Source organism: Dermacentor silvarum, chromosome 6, assembly GCF_013339745.2.
Source record: "Dermacentor silvarum isolate Dsil-2018 chromosome 6, BIME_Dsil_1.4, whole genome shotgun sequence".
NCBI lineage: Eukaryota > Metazoa > Arthropoda > Arachnida > Ixodida > Ixodidae > Dermacentor > Dermacentor silvarum.
In genome coordinates, this window is record NC_051159.1 from 161,679,632 (window position 1) to 161,696,142 (window position 16,511).

A 16,511-nucleotide genomic window follows, 5' to 3' on the forward strand; every position below is an offset into this window, starting at 1 on the left:
GTATATGGCCCGTCAGGGTCGATTCTGCAAACTTAGCACTAACTTGAAGACTACATGCGTAGTCTGCGTAGGGTGTAGTGAGATGAACAGCGTCGAAGTCGCTATTTTATTGCTACTGTAAAATAATATATCAATTTAGGTTAACATGCACATTGCCACTACCGTATTACCTTACTACATTAGTACCGTAGAACGAACAAAGCAGCGCTGGCCGAATCAAATCATCACACGCGGCCGTTCGCCAACACCCGGCATATCCAGTTTGAACATCACAAACGTTCACTATCACTATCACTTCGCATTAACTTCGCACGCTTGCGACAGGTGCTCATTTAGGGAGTATCTGCGACAAAAATGCATAGTCAGTCAGGAGCATGGTCGACCACAATAGTTCACATCCTTGCAGAATACTTCTGTCAATCAAGAGTATATTTACAGATTGCACCGACGCAGAACTTTAATGACTGTCGTTTGTGAATGCAGCGATGTGGGTCGCGACTGTTACATGAACCGCGCGGCAGAAGCTGTCTTCAAGTACAGGCTTTTCTGGGTGTCAGGCGCCGCCGCTAGGTTACACCTACAGACTCCTCGTCGGTAAGTACTGCACGCTGCACTAACGCAGGACTGTAAAATGGCATCTGGTAGTGGTACTGGCTTTTGAGACATTTCTGGGGATTCCAGTGAGCATTTTTATCGTGTAGTAACTATTCCAACTATTACAAACAATACACTTATTCTTCAGCGATTAATTCAGTCGTTGAAAGAAATCACGTGGTGTCACATTCTAATATAGTCGTCCCCTCCCCTACTCGCCTACTCGACCTCCTTTGCCTAGGTTCAATTTTGTTATGTAAAGAGTGTGATGCGCCCAATGATGTGCCTTTTGACTCCCTTTTCGTGTTGCCGTCTGTTCGGGATATTCGTTCGCAAGATGAACCCCCAACTCAGTTAACAGCTCAGCTGATCTGTGGTGTGACGATGGTGGCTTGCGAAACAGAGGCAACATCAGCATAGGATAAAAAATCACGGTGCAATAGATATACGTATATATACACTCTTTAGGCGTGGACACGTCGCGACGAATGCCGTCGCCAGTGCGTCTAGTCCCTTCGGGCTGCCCTTAATCAGGCCGGTGATCGCACAGTCACCCGGTGAAAAAGTTGGCGCAACATACAAGCGAACAGTAGGACTAAAGGAAGTGGTCTCGTCGCCATGGCAACGCGCAAACAGTACGCTCGCTTATCGCGAGCCGGGGGGGGGGGGGGGGGGGGGGGTATTTTGTCAGTGTCCACCTAGTGGTTGTGTGCATTTCATCTGCTGGTGAAGTGCTGATTGGCTGGAGTGCCTGTCTCCTTCTGACGCGTAGCCCAGCCAAGTCAATCAGAACTTCAGCAGCAGACGAAATGGACATGTCCACTAGGTGGACACTTACAAAATACCCATCCCCCCTCCAGGACCGGCACGAATGTTTCTGCCTCGTCAGTGGCCGGGACGTCGTTGTCTTTTTGCGCGTGCTGCTAGCATGCTGTGACAGCTTCGGGAGTGGCAAGATGGGACGGTGCTCATGATTATTCGCGGAATACGTTTAAATAGCGCACGAAAAGTATGCATCTTTGTAGCTCCTGAATTGGACTTCCTTCGCTGGTTTCGCAGGAAATCAAGCGCTGACGACGATTTGGCGAAAGAATATAGTCACATCATTTTATTTGTTGCGCAGAAAAAGAAACGACCAACCAGAGGCTGACAGCTTAACTGTGAAAATTCACCGACGATTACGACACTCCCTAATGCGAAATTTGAGCACAGCTCTATGCGTGTTTTCCTTTCGCGATATATTGGATGGTGCGGACAATCTGTCTCTTGCGGCATGTTACAAACGCAGCGAAGTATGGCGCGACTGCTTCGCTAATCGGGAGATCGCGAGAGGCAGCGCATGCGTGACGCATCGGCGCGATTCACAGCAGCCGCCGCAGACAGACCTCCACTCATGTAGCGATTTGTTTCCATATATGGTATCGGTGGACGCGCTCGCCGCATGCCCATAAATATTATAGTAGACGTACAGAGGGGACACTTCCGTATGCCCCTGCGGCCGACTTTGGCTCTCAGCGCGCCTAACGGAATCGGCGAAAAGCACCAGTCTCCAAGATGGCCGCCGCACGCCGCCGTTTCTCGGTCGCCACCATTTCATTTTCGTTTTTTTTTTTCTTCTTCTTTTTGTGACCAGTAACGTTGCATGCATCATCGAGTGATTTCATGCAGGCGCTTGCGCCGCTGTCTATATGTTGCGACGACGAGCGCACAAAGGTGTTGTTTCGCTTTATGTTAGTTAATAATTCACACCAAAAGCAGTATCGTAAATAAATGTGTTATGTACCTTCAATATCAATCAGCTTGCTGGACAGCCAAGACCACGAAAATAGCAGAGAAGAATTTATTGCAGCAAGAGTGTGAGAAAAGTGACAGACACATGAAAACGGGAAGAGAGAGAATAAAACATTTATTATTGAAAATTGAAAACGGGAAGAAAATGCAAAATGCAAGTAATGGAGAATACTCGAAAATGAATGGCGTGGTGGTAATAAACTTTACACAAGCATAACAACACACAGAAGACGTGTTGCAAGTATACAGATAATTAAAACAAAAACTACACAAACAAGCCAGCAATTAATTTACGCAAAATGGGATTGCTTTACAAGGAATAAATACGACGCTGTTTCTTGTGCTTCTACGAAGGAGGGTGAATTAAGGTAGGACAATTATGTAAATGGTTGCATGCCTAAATAAAATGGCTGCATAAGCAATTGGGCAAGCACCAACATCATCGGCTCTTATGTGCAATCCAGTGAGTCCCGCATTAAACAGCTGCAAGATATTGGTACCTCAGCCAATTGAGCACTTCGGCTGTGCTGGGGGTCTATACCTGCTGTCTTCGAAACCTTGCAATCGTCTTTTGATACTTTGAATTTTGCCCTTGAATATGCATGACGTACTTTGGCTGTATAGAGTGTATTTTGAGGAATGAATAGTGGAGATTCTTGCAATATGCAGAATGGCAGAGGCAGAACGTAAGCAATGCCGGAGCTTTCAAACATTTTGAATGTAGACGCTACATTCCCTTCGTGTAATGCATATTTGTCTGATCTAACACAGCGACTGTCTCTGGTATTAATGTATATCAGCAAAAAGAACGGCTGTCAAGGAAGCACTGTTATAAATGCTAATTGCTAAGATACAAGAAACTTTCTACGGTAAGGACTCCATACACAATTAAAACATGAAAACACACATCTTCAGCTCAATGTAAAACAGCTAACAATTCTCACGCGCACATAGCATGGTACAGAGGTTGAGAAAGCGCGCATTATTGCCATAGTAAAAATATTCCACCTGCATGGCTTTAGAAATAGCCATATTTCTTTTGCAAAACTGGCGCACCATACTTTTTTCAGAAGCCACTGCGCGCAATCTTCTTGAATAAAGCCCTCTGCACCAAACGGCATAAGTTCATAGGCCGCATTTCTTAACGAACCATTTCATTTTCCTTTCTTTTCGAACTTCGTCATTGTTTCGAACGTGCCTCGCATCTCGAACGCTGCCGCGTCGCTGTTATCGCTGGCATCATCCCTCTTTGCTGCGCATGATGAAGAATTCAAACTGAAATTCAATGTTACAAATGGGCAGCAGCTTTTTATGGCTTTCAAGGCCGCCATGACCCCCCTCCATCACTCGTTCATGCGGCTAACAGTGACACAAAGAAATACGAAGAGAATAAGCCTTTAACAACGTGCACAAAAACTTCCTGTGGCCTTACCATGAAACTGGCGAATCGGTAGTCTCAGACGCGGGCAGAAGAACCCAACGACGATTCTGGAGCGCATTTTACAGAATAACGACGCCGCGAGCCCGGCACGGGGCTACCGGGCCCTGACCACCTCCTTCCGTCTGACCAAGGAGGTTGGGTCTGACTGCGCTTCGCACGTGCTGGGTCGTGCCGCCTGTCAAGCTGCTAGCCATGACCGCAGCCGTAGCCATGGCCGCCTCATCGGGAAACACGTAGAGCCACCTGCCGGAATCGGCGAATTTATAGCTCGGCCGCGAAACGGCGCAAGTGCCCACTCTTATCGTTTACTCATGGCACACCTTATCGATGGCGTCATCGATGGACAGACGACGCGCGCTACTCAGGCGCCAGCTCGTAGAGATCGTCGCGGCAGAATACGTCTTGAGCGGCACGACGGTTTTCTTCTCACGCTTTCGCAATACCCCCCTCCTCCGTTTCCGCCTCACGCTCTCTTCGCTATCGCCGTCTTTCATCCGCCGCTGCATTCCGCGTTCACTATTTCATCCTTCGATGTTCTAGTTCACTCGGTTACGCCGAGGGACACCGACACCGACGCTCAACGCAGGAACGGGCGCCTAAGAGCTGCGCTCCAAAAGAATGGCGAGAAAATAACGCCAGAACAGCGGACATTTCTCATAGGAAAGCATTACCACCTCTCACGCGATAGAGCTATGATCGGAGAGTCATCTCGTGGCGCCTTTCCGAAATATGGGACATTATCGGGCCTTCCTGCAAATCACGCTGTCCACACGCGTCTAAAGAGTATATCTTTCACCGTGATTGAAACGCATGTTAATAAAGCGACCTTCTTCGTTGTGCGTGGTGCATTTCCTCAAAGCTCTGCAGACTTGTAGAACCCAAACGGGCGATTGAAAACGCCGACGACCATGTGTATACGTCTTTCCATTCAAAACTCCAGCTGCAGTGCGCATATCTTCGCCAAGGCCGCGAGTGGAGCTGACTACTCCCAGGGCTGCTCTACGGGTACAATACATACACAAATATTTTTGAAAGTGTGCCCAAAAATGGCAGCAGCGGTAGCTTAATCGGTGAAGCGCCGTACGTGTAATGCGGAAGATGCATGCTCTGCTCCCGCCTGCGGCAAGTTGTCTTTTCATCCACTTTATCTTTTCCTTACTATTTCTGCACTTCAACTAAACATAACAAATTATTCCCCTAAGCTTGTCTGTTGACTTCATAGGTTGTCACTAATAACTGTACCTTAATTGTTTTGGAAGCAAGTTCCAGGTGCAGCCAGCTGACACAGAAAAGCAGACTACAGTCTATCCTCAGGCCGACAACAACGTTCTTGAGGCAAATAAGAGGATGCCAGACACGCGGGTTGTTAACTTTTTCTGCTTCGTTCAAGAGCCACGCGAGTGCACTAACATTTTCAGGCTAAATATGCGACGAGAATGCTGCAGAGCAATTAAGTTTGCAGTTTCCTCAGTATATGATACAATCTCGTGTTTCTATGATGCACTGACGTAACAATTTTTAAGGAGACGTAATTCAGCGGAGGATCGCCAGCATTCCGAATGCGCACACGCCTTCGGATCAACCGCCTTACTAAAATAATGCATGTTTACATAATTTGAAGGCATAAGCTAGAAGAATAATGAACTTCTAGTAAATTAATGAAAGCGTAGAAATTCGCAAGCTCAAAGCCGCGAGAAAATGATGAACTTTTCGCCCAGTCACTCTCTTTTTATCCTGCTGCGCCGTTACACGACCCAAGCCACCGTGAATGAAACGAAATTATTTCAAAAAGCCCTTGTCAGAGCCAGCCTACTTTCACATCTGCTGCTGCAATGTTTTACTCACCAGATGTTTCTTTACTAGCGAGAGGTCCGCACCAGGAGGACGCTATGTTAAGATCCCTTGTGAAAGCTTCGCCACTTGCTGTACCACTGAACATATTGAGCTCGGGTGCTGCGTTAGGCAATATGGGAAATGTGCGTCCCTGTCGTCTGGTACGTGACAACTACCGGCGCTATCAGCGATGGCAAAGTAAGGTGTAAACGCCCGTCTACCATCCAAGTCTGTATTGCGAAGTACACGAGTAGTCTGTGACTGTGGCTGCGGGCGCACGCTGGCCTGATTCCGGAGCGAGCGCAGATATCCATGATACAGATAAGGGCGCGAGCCACTGACGAGCGCATTGTCATCGATTGGTCTGAGATTTAGTATGTGAACGCCAAACCCCCAAGACCCATGTTCTTCTCAATGCAGACATGACTACGAGCATATATATACTTTTGGGCCGGTATTTTGTAGCGATGCCTTTAAAGTAATAATGCCTTTTCGCGCTTATCGCGCTTTGTCAGTGGTCAGAGCGACGGTCCGCTCGCGTTATCAACGTTGATATCGTGAGCGGACCGTCGCTCTGACCACTGACAAAGCGCGATAAGCGCGAAAAGGCATTATTACTTTAAAGGCATCGCTACAAAATACCAGCCCTGGCTTCTGCTGTCTTCAAGCCTCACTTTTGTAGCACTTGACTCACGGTGCAACAAAAATTTTTCGTACACGGAAACAAGCTTTCGGTGTGCTTTCTTATTTTTCTTACAGTATTTATACATCATTAAGAAAGCAGTGACGCATAGCTTGAAAGTTGAAGTATACCTCTCTTGCTAGATCCGGTATTTGGCGACCATGCATAGTTACCGTAAAGTACCGAGCAAGTGCTCAAGCGCAAGTATGCACCCACCTTCTCATGTGTAAGTACATTATGAACATCTATTCTCGACTAAAGCGCCCTCACCCCACCTTTGTCTGAATTTACACTCTAAGGAATGTTACACCCTCGAGCGCGGATTAGATGTCGAAACACCCATTTTGCATCCTTACTTTCTCAGCAAATTTTTTTAAAATGGGTGCATTTGTTAGCAGAACACCCTTACTGCACCATTTCACTAAGCACAGGGCGCTTAAAACATTATAGTTATGTGGCTGTATGCCTTTATTGGACGCTTGCATGTACATGTCTGGCTTTTGAGTGTGTTTTCAGTCACCTTAAATTTCGGTAGCACATTGTTTTTCTCACTTTGCTGAAAATGCTGTTACCATGTAATAAAAAAAAAAGGTGGAGTGGTGAAGAGAATCGAAACATCTCCGTTCAGAAAACTATCGATCCCCAGTTCGAAATCCAGGCTGCGCAGCATAGAGCGCCGCTCTTAGGCGCCCGTTCCTGGGTTGAGCGTCGGCGTCCCTCGACGTAACCGCACGAACGCGTTCGCACCACTGCTCGCGCGTTCGTCGTTGTCTTCTTCCACTGCAGGCTCCGATGCCGCTTATGATGCCAGTGCTTCCAGTGCCGTAAGCCCCTCCCTCTGCGAAGGCGCCGACGGCACTGCCAGTCGGTGCGGTGATTTCGGTCTCAAATTCTTCACCGCAATATATCGCGAAGTGAAAACACGTATTGACCCTTTTCGCGGAGCAATTTGTTTTAGATAAACAAGATGGCGCTCACGGCGGCGCGCCATACCTCTCCTCAGCGACCGCGCACGAATACGAAACCACTACCGCTTCTACCTTGCTACTGTGATCAGCTGTCGGAAATGTAACTGAGTTTTTGTTAACACACTGTGCTCCAATCATGCTAGATTGAATCATGTGGATTGAAGACGTGTGCAGTAGTTAGCTGCAAAAATAGTGACTGGCATGTTAAGGAATACAATGACTCTGTGTGGCGAAGCTCGCGGACCGCTGCTGGAACTGTCCGAACGTGTTACCGGCACTTCGTGATGTACGGCTTTCCTCGAGGATACAGAAATTTGCTCGTCCGCTAGCGTTGTATCGCTAACCTTCAAAGAAAGGGCTTCATCCCCAGAACGTCGGCAAGAGTGAGTACCACTCGTTAAACAATGACAAAGGGAGTAGCGCCGCTTCCTGTCATAGTAAGTTTCGCGCACGTTATCTATACACATCTGTCCCAAATGACAGTGAATGGGCGCACACTTGAATATATGCGCCTGTATACGCACAATAAATGACGGACTACACCTATGGCGCACGAATGGTCGAAGCTGAATGTTTCGTGACGGTCCACAAAAGTAAGCGAGTTACTCGCTGTAATATATATTTGCTACAAGGTATTACAATGTACAAAACAGCTAAGTTCCAAGCCTTGCGCGCAGCAAGAACAAATCTATCGGAACTGAGCACACCCGCGAGCGATTAGGCAGAAAATAATCAGATAGTGGCCGCACTGAGGAACTCCACTGAGTCAGAAACTGACAAGCCCCTGCTTCAAAATATTTGCCGAATAAAGAACAAAGAGCAAAACACACTAATCCTGACTGAATTCATAATCGGAAAGCTTGGATAGCTTGGAATACATATTTAGCCCCGCTTTTAGAACAAGCACCATATACGCTGCTTGCGCCGTTTGGACATAGCTTAATCAGCTCAGAAAGCGCTTTTACATGTATCTGAAGCTGTGATCGAAGCTTCGTGTCGTCCACCTAGTCACCGTCTACTATATCTCCGAAAACAGAGGTTTTCTAAGCCGCGCCGGCGTCATCCACTTCCATTGTAAAGAAGGAGGCAACGGGGACAGTTGAGGCAAGCAATGGACGCGTCACCACGTGATCAAACATGGCAGCGCCCACGGGATCGCCGCGAAAAGGGTAAATACAGCTGCGCTCAAATTTCGCATTAGGGAGTATCGTAATCGTCGGACATTTTTGTTTTCTTGTTTATTTCTTTTTCTTTCTTGTTTTTATTTCGCTTTTTCATAAACGTCTCGGAAAACACTCCGAGATTACTTCGGACGACCTCAGAAAGATTAGGGTACTGAGTGAGCAAAAGGTATCGCTGCAAGAATTAAACGTAGTGTGCATTTTGGCAAACACACAGGGGGGTGAAAGGTGCAATTCCAAAAACCACCCTTCACACGGGTGTATTAATTCGCCTGAACACACTTTCCTTTGGGTGTAAGGGGGTGAGTTATAGACACGAGAAAACACACGTAAGGCTGCAATTTTCCTTAGTGTGTAGTTTTTTTTTTTTTTATCGATCGCGAAATGACAAAGTAAGGGCTTTACAACTATTACTTTATAAAAGTTCCCAACTACCGATAGCCGCGTTCTGGAACGTTGATATTAGCAGTGGTGTAGTCTGCCAACCACGGAACAAGCAAGGTCGATTCACATAGGTCGCGAAGCTTCGGGCGAAAAGCGGTTCAGAATGAATTGTCACCTACATCAGCAAGGGTGGTTATGGGAGCAGCGATTGAAGCGCGACTATGTTTGGAGGGAACAAACATTGGGAAAGACAAAAGCGTTTTATAAATAAAGACAGACACAGTTAGATTCATTCAACGAAAATACAATTCCTAATCAATTTTATATACGCATGGCGAGAAAAGAACAACTCTATTTTACTTGATCATTATCAATAAATACCTTTTTTTCAGCGCCTACCGTAAGAGCACCCACCGATAGCGGCGGGCGTTCACGCCGCTATCACTTGCAATGCAATGCAGCTCTTGAAGTGTGCAGAAAGGCGCGCTCGTAAAGTTAACCTGTTATAATACGCCCCCCTCACATGCGTCACAATTTGGTGACGCAGGTAGTCTCCTTGTTTCTTAACCTGTGTAGTCAAAAGCAGTAAGTTGCGACTGCCAGATAATTGTTTAATCTAGTTGTTTTCGTGCGACAGCGCTGGCCGACGGGCTTGGCGTCCGACGAAAGTGTGTTCTGTGCAGGGATGCGATTTCGACACCCGTACGGCTGACCTTTTCCTGCATCGCTTTCCGCGCTGAAAGCTCGCAACGCCCATCAAGTCGTATGGCGGGGCATTTGAATATACAGCTGTAATAGCAGGCCTCCGAAAACAAATTTCGCACATTTGCGAACAAAATGACGTCACTTCTGTTTTTAACGGATATGACGTCACATTATTTTTTTCCGCCGGAAGTGTTCTCTCCTCACACAGATGGCGCTAAGCCTCATGGACCGCCGATGAACCGCCATGTTTTGAACGTATGGGCTTCTATGGAAGCTTCGCTACCAGGTATATCTACCTTGGAACAAGTCTGAAGGTTTGTATTCTACTGCTGTCACGAGACCAAGTAACGTTATTCCATGACCGTCAGAGAGCTGGTCCCGTCACTTGAAGAATCGACAGCGGATGAAGTATCGACGGCGTGAAAAGCCTCCGTGCTTCCTGGCTTGATCCCTCAAGGGTAATTGCTGCTGATTGCAGAACTCCGCGGCTCGCTTGTTGATATAGTAATTGGCGGAAATGAGAGAAGCCGCTGGCGATGACTTATTTGATACCGCATATATACCGTATTTGTACGGCATAGGTAGCCGTACAAGGTATATAGAAGTTTTGACGAAGAGAAAGAAGATTAGGGAAATGTATACAAAAATGCTGCAATGAAAAGCATGTATCGCATACCTGATAAACTTAAGCCCGCTAGGTGAATATATTTCTCACCGCCCAGTTTCAAAGGGGATGTCAATAAATCATCGGCATCATCATCATTCATGATTAAGCCGGGGTGTCGAACCGAATTCGAACCCGAACCTATCCGAACCGTAGCGTTGGTAGGAACTGAACCCGAACCGATATTTTTGGAACGTTCCTGAACCAAAACCAAACCTAAACCTAAAAAAATAATAATAGTGACCGGCTCGGCACGAAATGGTTAAAGCATATAAGGCTACAACGGGTGCTCAATATTTGTACGATTGTTCGAATAACTATTTCAATCGGCGCACCTTGCTAGCAGATTCTTACGACTCACGAGTTGCGTTGTGTGCCAGAATGGGGACAGACGATGGGTACGTCATGGTAAGTATATACGGCCACCTTGGCAGAGAGACACTTGCACTTCTGAAGTCCGCCATGCGAGTTGTATACCGCACCCGAAAAGTTATTTCAAGGGGCTCCCCGGAATCAACATTTCTGATAACCTCCCAATTCAGCCGTTAGGTCAACTTGTTACTAAATCATAGATAAACACGGAGAGCGGAAAAGACGATGTCCTTGAGGAGGGATATCAAAAACTTCTGCTGCATGACTTAGAGTATTCATAACACTGCTGTGGCTAATTAATGCCGTCACCTTGAGCGAGTGGTAACCGTGGCTGCATAAACGGCACACGAAATCTGCTTTTGCTAAGTGCCATGGTTCAACGCACGTTTGGTGCTTAGTCAAGCACAGTGTACAATCTTCGTACAGTTGTAGAAATTATTCGTGGGGCACATGTGCGCGCTTTAGACTGCTTTGTCCGCTCTTAGTCAGCTCGTGCAAATGCGTAAGAAATATCGACGGATAGTTCCGCACAAGCAGTCCTTGTTCAGAGTTCAGAAGCATCAATGTCCTTGCCTGCTTCTAAAAAAGCAGCAAACTGAGCGAACTGCCAAATGCTGGCTTCTTTCTTTGCTACAGACTAGAACTCTGAAGGCGTAATTTATGTTATACAGTGTGAATTCGCACTGTCTTCGACGCCATAAATCACATGCCAGAGTGCGCTCACCACCAGTGCTGTAGTAAAAACCTGAAGCAAAAAAAAAAAATGAAAATTAACTGACTCTGCTGCTGTCAAATTAACGAGTGAGGAACCTACGCAGACCTTATACGTTGACACATGGATTCTAAAAACCCTCTGTCTTTCAATATGTACATGAAAATTCCGCCGTATCTGTACTTCGAGGACCACTGCGTTATCCGCTCTCTGTCCACAGCCCAATAAACTTCACAATTCGTAAATTTCTGCCTCCTCTTGGTGAAACTTGTGCATGCGCCATGTGCACAAGTCGATAGTACTATGCAGCATACCGCCATGGATAAAACCACGGTGGAAGAATATTCTTACACCGTGGATAAAACCCACTGCGCAGAACCGGTTTGCGAACCGGTTCAGTGTTGCGAACCGGCTCACGAATGATTATACATTTTTATTTCTCCGAGCCGGAACTGAACCGTAACAAAATCGGAGCGTGTTGAACCCGAACCCTAACAGGGATTTTTTCAGTCTAACACCCTGGATTAACTCTCGAGGCACGTGTGTAATCACAGTTAGCTGATGGAAACAAGCCTCCTTTCAGTTTCCAAAAAAAAAAAAAAAAAAGCACGTCATATCTCCCTTTCCAGCACTTCTGGCGTCCTTAAAGCAAGCGTACGTCGCTTCGCATTTCTCGAAAAATCCGAAGAATCAAGCCCATCTAAATCGTGTGATTCAACTTGAATGCTATCTCAATAAACGACAGAGCTCGAGACACGTTATACGAGGAACAGCATGCTTGATTTGAGGAATTAAAGTGAGCGCCAACTTCGTAGCCGCAACTGTGTGGCACCAAGATTTCGGCAAAAACAACTAAGATTTAGCTGCGGTCCTTTATCCAAACGCACGTGAAAATAAAATAAATAAATGATCTCGTAATGCAACTACCGAACGGACCTAACTGACATTTGTTGCGTTTAGAAGAAAAGCTCGAATTCTTGAGGCTGATGTTCGTAGAAAATTGACTTACAAGTCAAGAGTTACATGCCGTATTATACTGGTTGCGTGTACTTGTCACATGATTTACTTAAATTTTTTTAGAAGTTCTTTTCACCAAATATTCGTACTGTTTATAAGGCTAATTAAGTTAAAACAGGTACAGCCTCTTGGCTTTAAACTTAATTTCGTGCGCTGTTTATAAAGATGTAATATCCCTTTTCGTCGCAGAGTTACGAACCTGGCACTACAATTTTTTTTTATATTTGGAGATTTTCGGCAATTTTAATAAATTGTTTGAAGGAGTAAATCAAAATTCCCCCAACTATCGGCGATTAAAATTTTACCTTTTCTTTTAAGCGCATCAAATTTCCCCTAACTCCGCAAAGCGGATGAAATGATGTGGAAGAAGGGAGGGGGCATTGACGCTTCGATGATTTTAGGCAACAACCTTGTCGACGATTTACTAGCCTAAGAAAACGAACCCTAGAAACACCAGTCCGCCTACTTGGATTAGATTTAACTGTTCCAAGTGCCCTATCTTTGGGTGATTCTTCACTTGGGCACAGCGACGGGAAGGCTGGCGCTGCCTTCCAAGACTTTCTTTTAGGTTCCATGAGATTTTAACTCTGAATACAAAATGTTTAAGCCTCCTTTTCTTTGAACCAAATATAATCTGAAATGCTTTATTTTTATGGTTATGGTGAAATTTTCACAATTACAAAATCACGCAGGTTTTAATCTCTATCTTTCGATTCTAACTTAGCCAGTATAAAATTGTGCACTCTATTGGACATTTTATTTCGACCTACCTGGTTCTTGGCCAATCCCCCGGAGTGGGTACGTGCCAGTCAGGCCCGTAGCCAGGAATTTTTTGGGGGTTGGCCCACTTGCTGAAGGCCTTGACTACTTGAGGAAAGCACCTATTTTTCAGTAACCATTTTCGGTAAAGGTAAAAATTTCGAGGGGGGGGGGGGGGTAGGGGCGGCCCCTAGGGCCCCTCCCCCCTGGCTACCGGCCTGGCGCCAGTGTATCCCAATGATCTACATCTACACCTACAACCCCAGCACCAACAGTAGCAACAACTTTGGTCCATCGCAATATGGCGGCCTTGCATGCAAAGTTACAAAGACTAAGCAAAGTCATAACAGTCTGCGGTACTGAAGCCCCTTTTTCGGTGTTCATATATTTTTAGCATTTACCACCGCTGTCAGCACAAGCGGGCACATTTTTTCGCGGAATGGGACACGAGCTCCCAGCCAGTGGAAAAGACAAAGACGCATCGAATGCGTGCGGCGGTCAAGCGGTTCGTGCACGTGTAGCACAAGCCGAGAATTTCCAGCACCGACGGCGCCCAACGAACCGGTGGACATGGCGGGGGTAGAGTCGAACCGCTACGTAAGCCGCTCTTGCCAAACTGGCGGTGTCACTGGCTTCCAGTACAACGGCTCTGGCGACGGCATCACGGACGAGCTGGTCGAGTGCTGCCAGAAACTACTCCAGGTTCCGACCGACCCTCGCAACATCTACAGCGGGCCCGAAGAGGCGCCCGTGCGCCTGGGACGGCGTCGCAACGGTGCCTCGGACGCCGACGCCAGCGCACCTGCAGGTGGGGGCAGGCGGTTCAGGCTGATCGGCTTCCTGAGCCGTTTGCACAAGCCGAAGCAGCCGGCGGAGAAGACTCGGCCAAGGTGGGTTGATCGTGTTGGTGAAGAGAGTGGTAGGGCCCCGCAGTTTAACCGCGCACAAATCAAGAATAAAAAGAAAAGCAGACGTATTTAAATCCACTCGACTGACTTCAATGCGATAGAATTACGAGATCCTTAAACCCTTTTGAGGACACACATATCGGGCACTAGTATCAGGATCAACCCACTTCCGAGTTCAGCCGCTTCCGAGATAGGCCCGCTTCAGAAACTATGCAAGGTACAACACCTGCGGCCCAGTTCTCAATATGTGTAATGCAACCGCATTGAAAATGTCAAATTTTAGTCGCTTCGGCAAGCGTTTCAACATGCCAGCCCAACCTAGCTTTGACAGTAGAATGATGGTCTAAACCAAGCGCAGATTTTTTTTTTTTTTTTTTCAGTAGCAGATGCTACTTGTTTACGGTCGGACTATAAGCATCACAGCGGAGGTTTAATACATGTGTATAAGTACTCGAAGAAACATCCAGCAATCGAGGGTGTACGTCAGAGCCGCGCTAAACACTATAAGCATGAGTATGCAGCATGTTGCAACTCCTGCGCATCTTCGACTGTGGAAATCTGGAGTCGAATCGCGTGAAAAATTGCGGGCGCGCGCTCGCGATTCACAGCTGCGTGGTGGGCGGAGGCGGCCGGGTAGGGCGTCGTAAACATGTAGCAACGGTGCATGAAGCAAAGCAGCGCCGGTCGATGTGAGGGGCATCTAGCCATACGTCCCAGGAGTAGCTGGAAGCCACGAGTGCAGGGTGGTGAGGGTTGATAGCAGGCCCGTAGCCAGGAATTTTTTTCGTGGGGGGTCCACTTGCTGAAGGCCTAGACTATTCGACGAAAGCACCCATTTTCCAGTAATTATTTTCGGTAAAAATTGTGACTATTTAAATGCTATTTTATTAATAGTTTTATATTTTTAGTTTTGAGATTAATCTTCCTAATAGTATGTTTTTACGGACGATTCGTCTCAATATATTTAATTAATAAAAATAAAACAGCGTTACTCGGAGTCTAAAATAAAAAGAAGAGTGGAAATATTCGTTTTATTGATGCACACTGTCGGGTGCGGCAGTGGCGCAGTTAACCCCCCCCCCCCCCTTTTTTTTTTTTTTTGCTTAAACCCTTTTCTTTCCTTGCGCCTTTGAGTACTGCTACTAAGATGTAAGACGCGCAATCGTCTGCACAATCGCAAACTTGCGCAAAAAGCTCATTTTTTGACAATCTCCCGTGAAGAAATTCAAATTAGTGCTGTTTAGATGGTATCGGCAAACTAAGGCAAACTGTGTTGAGCGCATAAGTGTAGTGTAATGTGTAGAACTGTAAGTGTAGACCTTAAGTGTAGAGCACATAAGTGTAGAGCACAATCGCCCGATTTTGCAGCAGGTAGCTTGTGGTTGGTGGCGCTCGTACCTTTATACTCCGCTGTGCAATAGCTCCCATCGGCACTTGCAGCGAGAGCGCCAGCAAAGTGAGAGCCGCACATTAGTGTTGGACCGCACTGCACGTGCGCGCAGGTGGTCCGCTCGCGCACGGCAGCGCTTCCACAAGCTGGCGTCGTGGATGCACGCACTGCGACTGGCGCTGCGCATCCCGGGTGAGACACCGGCGCCCAAGGAGGACTACCACAGCCCGGCAGCGGCCGAGGGCGAGCACTCGGCGTTCGTGGAGGTCGCCGCCAGCGAAGAGGACGACACAGAGTCCTGGCCGCCAGACTGTTTTCAGGACATCCCTCTGTGATGGGTGCCTGGCTCGCTCCAAGGCCGCCATAACGACACAGGGCAGGGTCGGGCACTGTCAACTGTGCCTGTTTTCCTCGAAACTTCACTCGTTTTACATTGCAAGTCAGCTTGGTGGCCATAGACTGACCTTCCTGATGCACCGGCTTCAGGGTTAAACACGTGCTTTCATCGCCTCGCACAGGACTTTGTGCTCTTTAGGCGAGCCATAGTTGTCTTCGCTTGACAGACTCGCCAGTCGACGTTGCGCCAGCTGGACTTGCAGAGCTCCTGCGCTCTCCTTGTTGTCGCGCATTTTTTTTTCCTTCTCTTTAAAGAACACTTGACCAAAAGCAATGTTTTCTAACTAGTCCAAATAAAGCGCTTAATCTAAGAACCCAGCCCCAAAAAACCAGCCCAATGCACAATGTACCCCAGGAAAGTGCCGTCCACTTTAGCAACTTGTGGAGAGTTAGCCTAGCCGCGATGTGTTCGGGAAAGAGCGGTGGTAGCGCTGATGCCCTGCGACGTTGATTGAACATACGTTTTGGTGTTGCACGCCTGTTTCCATTATAAAACAGGCGGAAAAGTACAAGTGCCTGTGGTATGTACACCGTCAGACAAGCAGGATAGGTCATAGTCATTTATTTCCTGCAAACAATAAGTCGCATTCTACATTAATTAGACCATCAGAGCCGGAGGTGCAGTGCCACAGATGCAACTCTGCCACCGCAGTGATCCAGCCATAGAGTAGGTATAACTTAGTTATACTAACTCTATGGATCTGGCACCATGGG

At 47.1% G+C, this 16,511-nt stretch overlaps 1 protein-coding gene across 1 annotated transcript; it reads left to right on the forward strand.

Moving 5' to 3' along the window:
• The first annotated feature begins 6,322 nt into the window (after window positions 1-6,322).
• On the forward strand, window positions 6,323-16,401 carry LOC125946438 (uncharacterized). The gene is made up of 3 exons (XM_049669724.1): window positions 6,323-6,567; window positions 13,498-13,993; window positions 15,514-16,401. The coding sequence occupies exons 1-3, from the start codon at window positions 6,564-6,566 to the stop codon at window positions 15,734-15,736; spliced, it is 723 nt and encodes a 240-aa protein (XP_049525681.1). The 5' UTR covers window positions 6,323-6,563; the 3' UTR covers window positions 15,737-16,401.
• Window positions 16,402-16,511: the final 110 nt, after the last annotated feature.